This window comes from Bos mutus, chromosome 15 (genome assembly GCF_027580195.1).
Source record: "Bos mutus isolate GX-2022 chromosome 15, NWIPB_WYAK_1.1, whole genome shotgun sequence".
NCBI lineage: Eukaryota > Metazoa > Chordata > Mammalia > Artiodactyla > Bovidae > Bos > Bos mutus.
This window is the reverse complement of record NC_091631.1, coordinates 62,677,039-62,693,513: the sequence shown is the minus strand read 5'-3', so window position 1 is coordinate 62,693,513 and position 16,475 is coordinate 62,677,039. Positions and strand designations below refer to the sequence as shown.

At 39.3% G+C, this 16,475-nt stretch overlaps 1 protein-coding gene across 2 annotated transcripts in view; it reads left to right on the top strand.

Annotated features, from left to right (window-relative positions):
• Positions 1 to 7,076, top strand: part of ELMOD1 (ELMO domain containing 1) — an 89,370-nt gene extending 82,294 nt beyond the window's left edge. For both annotated transcript variants that reach the window (XM_005900483.3, XM_070383218.1), the window contains exon 11: positions 5,675 to 7,076. In XM_005900483.3, coding sequence (XP_005900545.1) covers positions 5,675 to 5,847 — 173 coding nt within the window. In that variant the 3' untranslated portion in view covers positions 5,848 to 7,076. The remainder of the gene's footprint in view (positions 1 to 5,674) is intronic.
• Positions 7,077 to 16,475: the final 9,399 nt, after the last annotated feature.

The following is a 16,475-nucleotide window of genomic DNA, read 5'->3' as shown; positions in this document are numbered from 1 at the left end:
GAGAAATATAAATCAAAACTACAATAAGATTTCACCTCACTCTGGTCAGAATGGCCATCATAAAAAAATCTACAAATAATAAATGCTGGAGCGGGCATGGAACAAAAGGAACCCTCCTACACTGTTGGTGAGAATGTAAGTTGATACAGCTACTATGGAGAACAGTGTAGACGTTCCTTAAAAAAAAAAAAAAATAGAACTGCAATCCCATTCTTGGGCATATATCCAGAGAAGACTATAATTCAAAAGGTTACATGCACGCCATGTTCATTGCAGCATTATTTACAGTAGCCAAGGAATGGAAGCAACCTAAATGTCCATCAACAGATGAATGGATAAAGAAGATATGATATAGACAGATGGATAGATACACACACACACACAATGCAGTATTACTCAGACATAAAAAAAGAATGAAATAATGCCAATTATAGCAGCATGGATGGACCTTGAGATTATCCTACTAAATGAAGTTAACCAGGCAAAGACAAATATCATATGATATAGCTTTTATGTGAAATCTGAAAAAAATACAAATGAACTTAGTAACAACAACAAAAAAGATAGACTGACCCACAGCAGTGGAAAACAAACTATGGCTACCAAAGGGGAAAGGTGGGGAGGTTAAATTAGGAGGTTGGGATTTACTTATACACACTATACATAAAATAGATAACTAAGAAGGACCTATTGTATAGCACAAAAGTATACTGACTATGTTATAATAACCAAAAAGGGAAAGAATATGAAAAAGAATAGGTATATATATGTATAACTGAATTATTTTGCTGTACACCTGAAACTAATAACAACATTGTAAATCAGCTGTACATCAATAAGTTCATTGACTATGCTAAAGCTTTTGACTATGGATCACACAAACTGTGGAAAATTCCTCAGAGATTGGAATACCAGACCATCTTACCTGCCTCCTGAAAAACCTGTATGTAGGTCAAGAAGCAACAGTTAAAACTGGACAGGGAACAATGGACTGGTTCCAAATTGGCAAAGGAGTAGGTCAAGGCTGCATATTGATATTGTCACCCTGCTTATTTAACTTCTGTGCAGAGTACACCGTGCAAAATGCCAGGCTGGAAGACTCACAAGCTGAGATCAAGATTGCCAGGAGAATTATTGACAACCTCAGATATGCAGATGATTCCACTCTAATGACAGAAAGTGAAGAGGAACTAAAAAGAGTCACTTGATGAGGGTGAAAGAGGAGAGTGAAAAAACTGGCTTGAGACTCAACATTAAAAAAAATAAGATCATGGCATTCGGTCCCATCATTTCATGTAAATAGATGGGGAAAAAGTGGAAACAGGGCAGATTTTATCTTCTTGAGCTGTAAAATCACTGCAGATGGTGACTGTAGCCACAAAATTAAAAGATGCTTGCTCCTTGGAAGAAAAGCAATGACAAACCTAGACAGTGTATTAAAAAGCAGAGACATCACTTTGCCGACAAAGATCCATAGAGTCAAAGCTGTGACTTTGCCAGTAGACATATATGGATGTGAGAATTGGACCATAAAGAAAACTGCCAAAAAAATTGATGCTTTTGAATTGTGGTGCTGGAGAAAAAGACTCTTGAGAGTCCGTTAGACACCAAGGAGATCATACCAGTCAATCCTAAAGGAAACGAATTCTGAATATTCATAAGGACTGGTGCTAAAGCTGAAGCTCCAGTACTTTGACCACCTATGTGAAGAGCCAATTCACTGGAAAAGACCCTGATGCTGGGAAAGATTGAGAGTAGGAGGAGAAGGGCAACAGAGGATGAGATGGTTGGATAGTATCAGAACTGAGTAGACATGAATTTATGCAGACTCTGGGAGATAGTGAAGGACAGGGAAGCATGGCATGCTACAGTCCATGGGGTCACAGAGAGTCAGACACAACTTAGCAACTGAACAGCAAAAACATGTATAACTTGAATAAAAAAGCAAATTTTAAAATACTTAAATTTTCATGACTTATTAATGGAAAGTGAAAGTCTCTTGTATTTGTGATTACAGCTCTTACTTTGACAACTAGGTGATTATATTTACTCCTATAATAGAGGGACTAGGCCTCTTTAGAAGAAGCTAACTGCCCTGGATTTTTTATTCCTCTATCAAACGTAATCCGTTCTGCACATCTCCTCTGTAATATTCTTGCAGTTACCTGTGTCCTTAGGTATGTTTCTGTTGTGTACTAATCAAATGCAGTGAAGCAAAACCAGGACACAGTCAGGCAACAACAAATTTGCTGCAGTCCTGGGTTGGAAAGGCAAGTTTGTATTCCAAACAGGCATTTCATCTAGGTGAACGAATATATAAGAGCTCTGTTACTTTGACTTTATAGTATTACTCAGTGAGCACTGACTGCGCTGCCATGTCAATGTGCTATGAGAATTACATTCGATCTAAAGCTCCACTGAACGTGCAGCTGCATTGAAATGAAATGAGATTAGGTGTAGTGAGCAGAAGGAAGTACAATGGCCACAAGAGAAAAAAGAATTAGCTTTTCTTTGACCTTCAAAAGAAGGAACTATACATAGGAATAATAACCAGAAGAAGTGAATCCACTGGAAAAGGCAGTTTATTTCATGTCCTAGCTTCCAGCCATAATTGTGTGATTGTATACCATTCAGGTATCTGTTTAAACCCGCTGTCCTCATCTGTAAAATTTAGACTTATCTGCATTTCCTATTCTATAAAGCTGTTGTAAGAATTAAATAAGACTGTAAGCAACAAAACTGTAAGCAATTAAAAAAGAGACTGGCTTCTCTTTCCTTCCTCTGCTCTCCATGTCATTATGTTTGCTTCCTTAGCTAACAAATCATTATCTGAAATTTTCTGCCTTGGTCCCTCTCCAAAAAACTGAGAGTTGGGGAGCATGGAGCTCTACCTTATCCTTGTATCTGTTACATGTTTGTTAATTAGCAGATGAGCCAATTGGTCAGTAAGCCAAATGGATTTGTGAACACTCTGTAATGTTATACAAATGAGTGAAGTTTTGTGATTATGATATGTACCCTGGAAGCCAAGCCACCATTTTCACATTTTGATTAGAATAATGTTACAGTGTCTAATTATTTTTCTGATGTGATAGAGAAAGAAAGTCTCAGGGAATCGGTTTTCAAGATTTACAGCTTGACTTTTGTAGCCTTGAGAGGGAGGAGAATGGTGTTAGATTATTAAAAAACCCCTCCACCTTCAACTCTTATTCTAGTCATTTAAACCTTTCAAAATGTTTTCCTATAGTTGCCTGTAAGGTAGAAAAATGGTGAAACCAAATGGATTTGTATTCTTCTAAAACCCCTGTGCCGTCTTAGGTAACATTCAGAGTGAGTGAAATTCACTCACTGTGGAAAATGAATTCCTTATTAAAGAATTTTTCACAGTGCCTGTTTATTGTCAACAGTGGTAAATAAAGCAAAGCTAGTGGAGGCAATGGTATTCAGTTGAGCTATTTTAAATCCTGAAAGATGATGCTGTGAAAGTGCTGAACTTAATATGCCAGCAAATTTGGAAAACTCAGCAGTGGCTACAGGACTGGAAAAGGTCAGTTTTCATTCCAATCCCAAAGAAAGGCAATGCCAAAGAGTGTTCAAACTACTGCACAATTGCACTCATCTCACAGGCTAGCAAAGTAATGCTCAAAGTTCTCCAAACTAGGCTTCAATAATATGTGAACCATGAACTTCCAGATGTTCAAGCTGGACTTAGAAAAGGCAGAGGAATCAGAAATCAAATTGCCAACATCTGTTGGAACATCAAAAAAGCAAGAGAGTTCCAGAAAATCATCTACTTCTGCTTTATTGACTATGCCAAAGCCTTTGACTGTGTGGATCACAACAAACTGGAAAATTCTTCAAGAGATGGGACTACCAGACCACCTGACCTGCCTCCTGAAAATCTGTATGCAGATCAAGAAGCAACAGTTAGAACTGGACATGGAACAACAGACTGGTTCCAAATAGGGAAAGGAGTATGTCAAGGCTGTATATTGTCACCCTGCTTATTTAATTTATATGCAGAGTACATCAGCCAAAATGCTGGACTGGATGAAGCACAAGCTGGAATCAAGATAGCCAGGAGAAATATCAATAACCTCAGATATGCAGAGGACACCACCCTTAAGGCAGAAAGTGAAGAAGAACTAAAGAGCCTCTTGATGAAAGTGAAAGAGGAGAGTGAAAAAGTTGGCTTAAAGCTCAACATTCAGAAAACTAAGATCATGGCATCTGGTCCCATCACTCCATGGCCAATAGATGGGGAAACAATGGAAGCAGTGACAGACTTTATTTTTTGGGCTCCAAAATCACTGCAGATGGTGACTGCAGCCATGAAATTAAAAGACACTTGCTCCTTGGAAGAAAAGCTATGACCAACCTAGACTGCATATTAAAAAACAGAGACATTACTTTGCCGACAAAGGTCTGTCTAGTCAAAGCTCTGGTTTTTCCACTAGTCATGTATAGATGTGAGAGTTGGACTGTGAAGAAAGCTGAGCGCCGAAGGATTGATGCTTCTCAACTGTGGTGTTGGAGAAGACTCTTGAGAGTCCCTTGGGCTGCAAGGAGATCAAACCAGTCAGTTCTAAAGGAAATCAGTCCTGAATATTCAATGGAAGGACTGATGCTGAAGCTAAAACTCCAATACTTTGGCCACCTGATGTGAAGAACTGACTCATTGGAAAAGACCCTGATGCTGGGAAAGATTGAAGGCAGGAGGAAAAGGGGATGACAGAGGATGAGCTGGTTGGATGGCATCACTGACTCAATGGACATGAGTTTGAGCAAGCTCCAGGAGTTGGTGATGGACAGGGAAGTCTGGCGTACTGCAATTCATGGGGTCGCAAAGAGTTGGATACTACTGAGTAACTGAACTGAACTGATTCACCTTTCAGTTTTAAATGTGGTAGAAGGAGGTCACAGTTGGGAAGCAGAATACAGTAAGTAAGTTCTCATGTCAAATACTTAGCATTTATTCCAAAATGTCCCCAATCTAGACAACGTTTTTGAGACAAAAAGATTTGAATATGAAATTATGGTTCAAAGCAAAAGTGTCTTATTAACAATTTCATGTAGTTTAATGACCAGTCTGTATTGTTCAGAGTTGATTTATAGTTTTCATTGTCTCATAATTGTCAAAATGCAATTGCTTGACTTGTCAGGGTAATTTAAAACTTGATTCAAATCAAATTTCAAGAGAAAAAAAGCTGAGTGGAGTACTTTTGAAAAATCAGACCATTATGTTAATTTAACTAGGAGGGGAAGAATGAAGTAGTTACTGTCTACCTTTCAGAATATGTTCCAGATGTTATTCATATTCTAGAAATGGCAGAATTGATTTTTTCCAGTATTCTTGCCTGGGAATCCCAGGGACAGAGGAACCTGGTGGGCTGCCGTCTCATGGGGTCACACAGAGTCCAACACAACTGAAGCGACTTAGCAGCAGCTCTAGAAGAGTGAGAATAATTCTGGGACCAAGTGCAAAAATCTTGTAGATTGGTAGCTTCTACTTGCACTAGTTTTAAAGAATAATTTTTAACACTAGTATTTATTGCATTTGCACTCTATAGTTGCTGATACTTGGTTTGACATCTCTTTCAGCATTCAGGGTGATTTTGAATAAGATTAAGGATTTTTTTTTTCCTCTTGCATTCTTGTCACTTATCTCTAACAGGTTATCTGATGCACGAGTTTCATAAGTTTTGGATTGAAGAGGACCCTATGGACATAATGGAATTTAATCGTGTGCGAGAGAAATTCCGCAAGAGGATCATAAAACAGCTGCAGAATCCAGACATGGCATTGTGCCCGCACTTTGCTGCCTCAGAAGGTTTAATCAACATGTAGTCACCCACACTTGTTTCAATGGATAGCCCGGAACACTGCCTCATTATTGTGTTAGATCTCTGCTTAGGTCCTGGCTCATGCACTGAATGCACTCAGTGATTGTATGCATGCCTTTTGTTACAGTGTTTTCATATCTTGGTCATAATTACCAGATCCCCAGATACCACCATGTCTGGAGTATCTGTCCTCCAGTGACTGCTCATATTGTGGCATCATGCAGTGTTACATCTTGCCTTGACACCCAGTATGGAGAGAGTTTTCTATTTTTTTAAATTGTCTTCCTCTCACTCATAATTTAGCATTGAAGAATTGTATTTCTCTAGCTGTATTTTATATGTAAAAGATTTAGCTGAATTTTGTTCTGTGAAAGCCTTTTAATTTATTGGTATGTTTTGTGACTACAGCTGCTAGCTCTTCAGACCAGGTTCATGCTTGGACCTCATTCCAATAAAGTATAAGACTTTAAAATGATACAAACAGACACATGATAAGATAAATCATTATTACAAACACCCCTGCACTTCATGAAAATGTAACAAGGCTTACAAGAAGCAAATTTAGGTAGGTGTTGTTTTTGTCTGAAGTACTACAGAATTATATTATAATTTACCCCCAGTTGTAATTGTGGCATTGTCATCTGGACATCATATTATTTTATTCTCATAATTTTTCTGGCTTGGATGCCTAAATATATTTATGATGCTTCAGCCTCAGAAAAGAAGTATGCATACTGCAAATGCTGCAAAAGCTTTTTCACTGCCTGCCTCTTGCTGAACTCAGAGTTAAACCCAGGCCTGTTGTGATCCAAGCATCTTTGCTTGGGGCACTGAGTGCTGGCTGGTTTGTTGTCTATGTCAAAAAGTAATATTAAAAAAATTTTTTGCAAGAAAATGTGTTGCAAGAGAAGAACCTGACTTATGAAACTAATGGCCCTGTCTTTTATCAATGGAAGAAGTAAATTGCTTGGCAGGGGAACAAAGTCAAATCATTTCGAAACTGCTTAAAGTCATTTTAAAAACCATGATTTAGTTCAGAGTTATGATTATAGTCTGTTGAATAGTATTTACCATGGCATTTCATCCCCATGGTATTTTATACCTTCTGACTATCAATTTTAGTATTATTAGACATTTGTGTAATCATTTGCTTATTTAAGTGAATTTTGAGTACGGCCTAACTCAGTTATGAATAAATTACCTGTCATTCTACTATAATGTATAGTGGATTTCATTTTAATATTTTTGTGTTTGTACACCTTCTGAATATGCAAATATGCGGGTGGGTAGAATGTCAAAGACTGACAACCTGGAGCTAAATATAAATCATGAGTAACCAGGTATGAATTACAGTGTGTTATGTCTGAGAGATTGCTTTTATTTAACTAACCTTGAGGCCTGATGTTGCTTTAATGAATGAATAAGATCCAGCTTTTTCTTTGCAACTTCCTTTAAAGCCTAATTTCTCTACTGTTAGCTGATATAGAAGATATTAAGGTGCCTGTTGTTTCCAGTCCATTCCAGCTCCTCTAGGATTTTGCTGTCCTTTCCCTTTCAGCTGCGTGCCAGGTGGCAGGATTTTGCACTGCATCTTACATACCTTTGTGCCTTTTCTTAGAATGGGGAAAGGAAGGAGTTGATTTAATGCATGAATAGTGGCAGGAATATATATTCCTCTTCAGAATAAGTGAGAATTTGTAAACCTGGTAAATGACCTGTTTTGGGAGCCCTGAGTTTCCACCACAGCTGACACTGTTATATATGAAGGTGTTATTCTATTTCACGCCTTTGTAAGCCACATATATGCATTGTCTCTTCCTATCCAGTATAGTCATGTGCCACTAATATGGTTTGATAACGTATCGTATTTAACCAGCTCATGTCTCTTCTGTAAGGCAGAGATCAGTTCAGTCGATCAATCGTGTGTAGCTCTTTGCAAGCTTGCAGCATGCCAGGCTTCCCTGTTGGAGAAGGAAATGGCAGCCTACTCTAGTATTCTTGCCTGGAAAATCCCATGGATGGAGGAGCCTGGTAGGCGGCAGTCCATGGGGTCGCTAAGAGTCAGATACAACTGAGCGACTTCACTTTCACTTTCATGCATTGGAGAAGGAAATGGCAACCCACTCCAGTGTTCTTGCCTGGAGAATCCCAGGGACGGGGGAGCCTGGTGGGCTGCCATCTGTGGCACAGAGTCAGACATGACTGAAGTGACTTAGCAGTAGCAGCAGGCTTCCCTGTCCATCACCAACTCCCAGAGCTTGCTGAAACTTCTGTCCATCAAATCAGTGATGCCGTCCAACCAGCTCATCCTCTGTCATGCCCTTCTCCTCCTGCCTTCAATCATTCCCTGCATCAGGGGCCTTTTCCAATGAGTTAGTTCTTGTATCAGGTAGCCAAATTATTGGAGTTTCAGCTTCAGCATCAGTCCTTCCAATGAATATTCAGGACTGATTTCCTTTAGGATTGACTGCTTTGATCTCCTTGCAGTCCAAAGGACTCTCAAGAGTCTTCTCCAACACCACAGTTCAGAAGCATCAATTCTTTGGTGCTCAGTTTTCTTTATAGTTCAACTCTCAAATCCATATATGACTACTGGAAAAACCATAGCTTTGACTAGACAGACCTTTGTCTTTGCTTTTGAATATACTGTCTAGGTTGGTCATAACTTTTCTTCCAAGGAGCACGCATCTTTTAATTTCATGGCTGCAGTAACCATCTGCAGTGATTTTGGAGCCCAAGAAAATTAAGTCTGTCACTGTTTCCATTGTTTCCCCATCTATTGGCCATGAAGTGATGGAACCAGATCCCATGATCTTAGTTTTCTGAATGTTGAGTTTTAAGCCAACTTTTTCACTCTCCTCTTTCACTTTCATCAAGAGGTTCTTTAGTTCCTCTTTGCTTTCTGCCATAGGGTTGGTATCATCTGCATATCTGAGGTTATTGACACTTCTTCCAGCAATTTTTATTCCAGCTTGTGCTTCATCCAACCTGGCATTTCACGTGACGTACTCTGCATATAAGTTAAATAAGCAGGGTGACAATATACAGCCTCAACGTACTCCTTTCCGTATTTGGAACCAGTCTGTTGTTCCATGTCCAGTTCTAACTGTTGCTTCTTGACCTGAATACAGATTTCTCAGAAGGAAGATAAGGTGGTCTGGTATTCTCATCTCTTGAATACTTTTCCACAGTTTGTTGTGATCTACACAGTCAAAGGCTTTGGTGTAGTCAATAAAGCAGAAGTAAATGTTTTTCTGGAACTCTCTTACTTTTTCAGTGATCCAACAGATGTTGGCAATTTGATCTCTGGTTCCTCTGCCTTTTCTAAGTCCAGCTTGAACATCTGGAAATTCACGGTTCACATACTGTTGAAGCTTAGCTTGGAGAATTTTGAGCATTTCTTTGCTAGCATGTGAGATGAGAGCAATTGTGTAGTAGTTTGAACACTCTTTGGCATTGCCTTTCTTTGGGATTGGAATGAAAACTGATCTTTTCCAGTCCTGTGGCCACTGCTGAGTTTTCCAAATTTGCTGGCATATTGAGTGCAGCACTTTTACAGCATCATCTTTTAGGATTTGAAAGAGCTCAACTGGTATTCTATCACTTCCACTAGCTTCGTTCATAGTGATGCTTCTTAAGGCCCACTTGATTTCACACTCCAGGTTGTCTGGCTCTAGGTGAGTGATTACACCATCGTGGTTATCTGGGTCATTAAGATCTTTTTTGTATAGTTCTTCTGTGTATTCTTGCCACCTCTGCTTAATATCCTGTTTCTGTTAGGTCCATACCATTTCTGTCCTTTATTGTGCCCATCTTTGCATGAAATGTTCTCTTTGTACCTCTAATGTTCTTGAAGAGATCTCTAGTCTTTCCCATTCTATTGTTTTCCTCTATTTCTTTGCACTGATCACTGAGGAAGGCTTTCTTATCTCTCCTTGCTGTTCTTTGGAACTCTGCATTCAGATGTATATATCTTTCCTTTTCTCCTTTGCCTTTAGCTTCTCTTCTTTTCTCAGCTATTTGTAAGGCCTCCACAAACAATAGTTTTGCCTTTTTACATTTCTTTTTCTTGGGGATGGTCTTGATCACTGCCTCCTATACAGTGTCACGAACCTCCATTCATAGTTCATCAGGCACTCTGTCTATCAAATCAGGCAGAGATGGTTGATGGTAACAAAGCTAGGAGCTTTCCCTCCCAGCTCCTTGGATTTCTCTCTGTTGTTTCTTAACACGACTACACAATTTTAGGATGAACAGACTCTGCCAACTCCTTCTAGTTCTGATTATTATTAGATTTCTTGTTCACACCTCTTTGTGAAAGATGTATTCTATCCTGTCATATGAAGTGAGGTGTGAAAAAAAAAGGGGAGAAACTTTCAAAGGCATATTTTAAAGTGGGATGTCGCTATGTGTTTTTCCCTTGAACATTTTTAGCTTGCTTATAGTTACTTCATTGAACAAGGGTCAACCACTTAAAATGTAAATTAGGTAGCATGCCCTTACCAGGTTTTTCAAAACACTACTTGCTATGATAAAAAACAGTTTGCCCAAGAAAGAAAACTTTTTGAAGCACCATTTCTGAAAATTGTGACTTCAATCTGATTTTCCTTCTCACAGTTCTTGTTATTGTAGTGAAAAAAAATATTTTTTGCTTGGTGACCCACCATCGTTACTCTTTGAATTGAAGCTTAAATATATACTAGACCTGAAAAAAAGGTCTGAAAGATACATCTTCCAAACCAGGTACTTCTGAGAGAAAAAGAGGATGTTGTTAATTTCTTTAGGACAGTAGGGTGAACTGGGACAATTTGAGGAAACTGAGATATTAGGTGAGAGACAAAGAGACAGACACAAGTAGGAATCATCCTACTCATCCAAGCAGACAAATGCAAACTAATTTCACTTTCTAACCTCTGGCAGGAAAAATACATCATAGGGACATAGACATTTTGATATCTAATATACTACCCCCAAATCTTAAGACACATCAGAGATAAGGGCTTGGTCTGAACTGAAAGGTGGGCTTATAGCAGGTCAGCAATGGGGAAACAAAGTCCAGCAACCAAACTTCATGGTGACAAACTATCCTGATCCATAAACACAGAGGGCCAGATCATACTGAACAGGAATGAGGAGGGAACCTCCTCCAGGATTGGTGGAATGTAGAGCTAGGGAATGGGAGGTGGAGGGAAGAAAAAAGAGGCAGAAAGGAAAAGTGCCAGCCAAGCCCAGAGCCACATCCAGGAAACTGAGCCATAGTGACACACGCTTCATCAACGCAATGCCTCTGACTTTTCAGGGAGCCTGACAAAAGTGACTGCTCTAATCCAGAAACAAAATGGCAAAAAAGCAGGACAAAGTATAATATCAAGTCCTAGAAGATGAAAGAGATTCTGGTATGGATTCTGTTTCAAGAATTAACATTTAGTGAGGGTTGCTGCCAGATGCCAGGACTGCTAGTCCTTCCCTTACATTATTTCATCTCCTCAACAACATGCAAATTGAGATTATTTGCATGCTTGTTTTTCTAGACAAACAAGATTAGAGAATTTAAAAATATTGCCAGAAGTCTCAAGAGAAAGAAAGTCACAAGGAAGTATTACCTCACACCTGTTGGAATGGTTATTATCAAAAAGGAAAGAAATAGCAAGTGTTGGTAAGGATATGAAGAAAAAGGAATCCCTTGTGTGCTACTGATGGGAATGTAAATTGGTATAACCACTGTGGGAAACAGTATAGTTCAGTTCAGTCGCTCAGTCGTGTCTGACTCTTTGCGAACCCATGAATTGCAGCACACCAGGCCTCCCTGTCCATTACCAGCTCCCAGAGTTCACTCAAACTCACATCCATCAAGTCAGTGATGCCATCCAGCCATCTCATCCTCTGTTGTCCCCTTTTCCTCCTGCCCCCAATCCCTCCCAGCATCAGAGTCTTTTCCAATGAGTCAACTCAGAAACAGTACAGAGGCTCCTAAAAATAGAACTACCCTAGGATCCAGAAATTCCACTTTTGGATATATATCCAAAGGAAATGAAAACACTTAATTCAAAAAGATACATGCACCTCCAGGTTCATTGCAGCGTTATTTATAATAGCCACATCATGAGATTAACCTAACTGTCCTTCGATGGATGGATAGGTAAAGAAAACATGATATATTTATAAACACAATGGAATATTATTCAGCCATGGTGAAGAGGCAAATCCTTTCATTCGTAACAACATAGATGGATCTTAAGTCAGACAAAGAAAAACAAATACCATATGATCTCACTTATATGTGAAATCTATGTTTTAAAGCAACTTTTAGATACAAAGAACAGATAGGTAGTTGCCAGAGGCATGATGTATGGGCTGGGCCAAATGTGTGAAGATAGTCAAAAGGTAATAAATGAATAAACAAATAAGTAGCATCACACAGTGGTGATGTGATCTACCTATTGTCAAAAGACAATAGATAGATACATAGATGATAGATACAGCATAACAAGATCTTGAACCCAGAGCCTTAAGCGCCGACTTAATCATTATGCTGGCTACCTAGTTGGAATTATTTTCTACTGTCAAGGGTAGATTATAAACACATAGATTATATACCCCTCCCAAGTTATAATTCACTGTACATAAATAACATCTCTTGCTCAGATGTCCGTGGGATGAATTCATACTTAACCATACTATCCCTCAGAACTTGCCATATTTTTGGCCAGAATTTCTTCCTTGATACAGAAAGAACAATTCCAACAGGATTATGAGCTCTATCTCCAGATCCTTGCCTCCTCCAAGAGCAAGAGAAGCCTGCATACCTCCTTCTGGCCCTGCAGTGGAAAACCTCAGCAAAGTGCCCTTGCAGGGCCTGACTGCAATATATTCAGGTTAGTAGCTATAAGGCATATCTGTAGAAAAAGAGCTTTATAGAACTTCAAAGATGTGAATTCTTTGTAAATAAAACAATCCTTTTACTTCAAAGATTCTTATGTCCCATGACCTGACATAGCCGCCAGAATGCTACTACTCATAGGCACCTGAACATGTGTGATGTCATCTGTTAACAACCCTGGGATACTTCACAGGGGGTAGGGTTGCAAAAAATAAAATGTTGACTTAGTCCCTTTCTATTATTTTATCTATTATGTACCTAGCATTGTGGCCTGTCTTGCAAAAGAGACTATAGAGGAAAGTTGATGGCCACTAGAAAAGTGTGGCAAAGAGAAGGGAAAGCTGAGATTAAATTTGTAAAACAACAGTTAAACCCCCTCTGTCATGCAAGGTGAATCAAGACAAGGTTAGGGATGAGGGGAACCCTTTCATGGTAGATCACTGCCCACCATACAAGAGCTTGAGTGAATTCCACAGCATCCCAAGACATGAGTTTGGAATAGGCTTTCCTAGGGAAATTTCAAAGCAAGTATTAGTAAGAGAAAAAAAGGTATAAATGATTCCCATTGTCCCAAGGCTACCAGGGCCTGTGTGCTGTGCCAGACACACTGTCAGTCTGGGTCCAGGTGAAGAGCTCCTGCACTCCTCTTCCTCTTCTCTTTGGGGGCAAACCGAAACACACCTCGGCAGAGGAAATGAACTGATAGGTGCATATTGTGGCCAGGCAGTCTGGATCTGGCTGCTAGCTGCTCTATCCCTGCAGACTTTGGGGTCTATGGGATGTTACCGTAAGGAAGGAAATCTCCAGTCCTCAGGGAGGCTGAGCTTGCATGTAGGTCCTTCTGCTGGGAGAAAGAAGAACAGCTGGTTTGTTCCAGAAGCCCAGAGAGAGATTTTGAGTTATTTTTTTGCCAAATCTCATATCACACCCATACAGTTATATTCTAGATGTATTAGCTCTTCTGTGCAAATCGTGTAGCAATTACTGAGAAATAGGAACATCAACAGCCTGAAGTGGTATGATACCAGGAGTTTTGTAATCCACTTTTGGTCAAGTTTTTACTATTTCTGCAGGGTACACTAGGAAAAATCTGCAGGCAGAAGACGCATATTCCAGGTTATGTGCTGCTAGCCTCCTCAGGCTAATGACTTACCCTCTCAAACTTGGCTTACCATCTGTAACAGAAAAATAATAATGGCAGCTCCCTTTCAGAAGATTACTGTAAGAATAAAAATCAAATAAACAAACTATCATTCATTAAAGTGCTTGGGAAGCTCCAAAGTACCAATTAAACACATTGGTAGTAATTATGGTACTAATTATGTCTAATTATGGTTGGCTTTTATCTGTTTGGTTTTTGGCTGGGAGCTTACTCTAACAGAAAATTAAGCTATAAAATTTGTCCTTGTAGCCAGTGTCCCCATTAATTTTATTCAGCAAGCATTTATTGAGAACTTATTTTTGTATCAGGGATTTGCCAACTCTGGGGATCAAATGGAAAAGAATATGGTGCTATTGATCTCATGGAACTCATAGTCTAAATCTACTGCCTTGCTTCTTTCTCTGAAAAATATTGATCTGGTCATTCTTCACTGAAACCTTACATGGTTTAGTCTCAACTGTTAATAGTTTAGAAGTAAATCAAACACGTCCTTTGCTTTCCTTCAATTTACTTTGTCAATATAACTTGACACTGTACCCACCTCTAACAAAAGACTGCATGTTTTGTTGTTATTACCCAGAAGCACAAACTGGAGTTAGTATAGAGAAAGTGGAAAGTTGTTATGGACTGGATATTTGTGTCCTCCCAAATTCCTATGCTGAAATCCTAACCCTCAAGGTGATGGTATTAGGAAGTGGGATCTTTTATCACCTTTAGTGGTAAAACTCATAAATAGGACTAGAGCCCTTATAAAAAAAGACAGGAGAGAGCTTCCTTTCTCTCTCTCTCTCCATACCCTCTCCCTTTCTCTGCTTTTTGAGGGTACAGTGAAAAGATGGCCATCTACTTAGAAGACAGTCCTCACCAGACACTAATGTTGCACCTTGATCTTGACTTTTCAACTTTCAGAGCTGTGAAAAACAAAAGTTTCCTGTTTAAGCCACTCATTCCATAGTATTGTTATAGCAACTCCCCAAAATTAAGACATCAATGTGGATACAGGTCCCAGGCGAATTGCCAGCCCTCCCACCCCAAATGCTTCTTGAGGAGTTTCCCACAGTAGCCAAAGCTGCTGCTGCCCCAGATGCACACACCCACAGATGGCCATTCTCAAAGAGTTTCCTTCTTTCAAGGTGTCAGGCAGGGTGGCTAGCTTCCTACATGCTGGAGAAAACAGTCTTCACTTACTAGCCAAACTCTTCACCTCACTGAAGAGAAACCACCTAATTGCAACTTGGCAGGTAGCTCAGTGGTAAAGAATCTGCCTGCAAATGCAGGAGATGCAAATTTGATCCATGGGTTGAGAAGATCCCCTGGAGAAGTAAATGGCAACCCACTCCAGTATTCTTGCCTGGGAAATCCCATGCACAAAGAAGCCTGGTGGGCTAAGAGTTGGACACAACTTAGCGACTGAATATGCACAACTATCAGAGAAATTATTTGAAGTCTGAACCTAGAATGAACCCAGGAGCTTGAAAACACCAAGAGAATGACAATCAAAATAATGCAACTCTGCTGTGCAAATGTTCTGACCCTATTTAAGAGCATACCAAAACAGAATAGAGCCATTCTTAAATAAACCAAAGACTCTCACACAGATTAACAACAATCTGAATCTTTTTTCATGATTTAGAATAAAGATAGTAAATGTAATTTAGAATACTAGCCAGTTCAAAGAAAGCTATTAAAATAGTCTTATGAAATAACTAGACTTGGAGTTACATTTACACATAACTAATTTCCTGGCTTTTAGGGCCTAACTTGTACTTGTGTTCCTGCTGCTGCTAAGTTGCTTCAGTTGTGTCCGACTCTGTGCGACCCCATAGACGGCAGCCCACCAGGCTCCCCCATCCCTGGGATTCTCCAGGCAAGAACACTGGAGTGGGCTGCCATTTCCTTCTCCAATGCATGAAAGTGAAAAGTGAAAAGTGAAAAGTGAAAGTGAAGTCACTCAGTCGTGTCTGACTCTTTGCGACCCTATGGACTGCAGCCTACCAGGCTCCTCTGTCCATGGGATTTTCCAGGCAAGAGTACTGGGGTGGGATGCCATTGCCTTCTCCAACTTGTGTTCCTACCTCTCTTTAAATATGAAATGAATTAACATGCATGAATGTGCCACACAAATGTGAAGATCCATCTTAAAATGCTATTAACTTGCTGTGGATTTTTAATGGATTAATGTGTTTAATCATTTGTTTTATTTTTGTTTTGTTTTTAATCATTTAAGTTGTGAAGTTTAATAGAGATATAAGAAATGTAGCAAAAATGAAATATAAATTATTTACACCACTCAGGTCAAGGAAGAAAATATTATCAGCATCTCAGAAGCGCTCCCTTCATGCCCACTCCTTTGAAGTCATAACTCATCATTTGGATGGTAGAATCTGTTTTAGTTTACTATATAGTTTTACCACCTGAATGTGTGTTTTATATGTATGTATTGCCATCCCTTTTGGGTTTTTCCTTCTTTTAAACTTCATCTAAATGCAGTTATACTGTATATAACCTGATGGGTCCAACTTTCTCCCTCAAAATTTGAAATTCATCTATATTATTGTATATACTAGAGTTGTTTTATTTTCATTGCTGA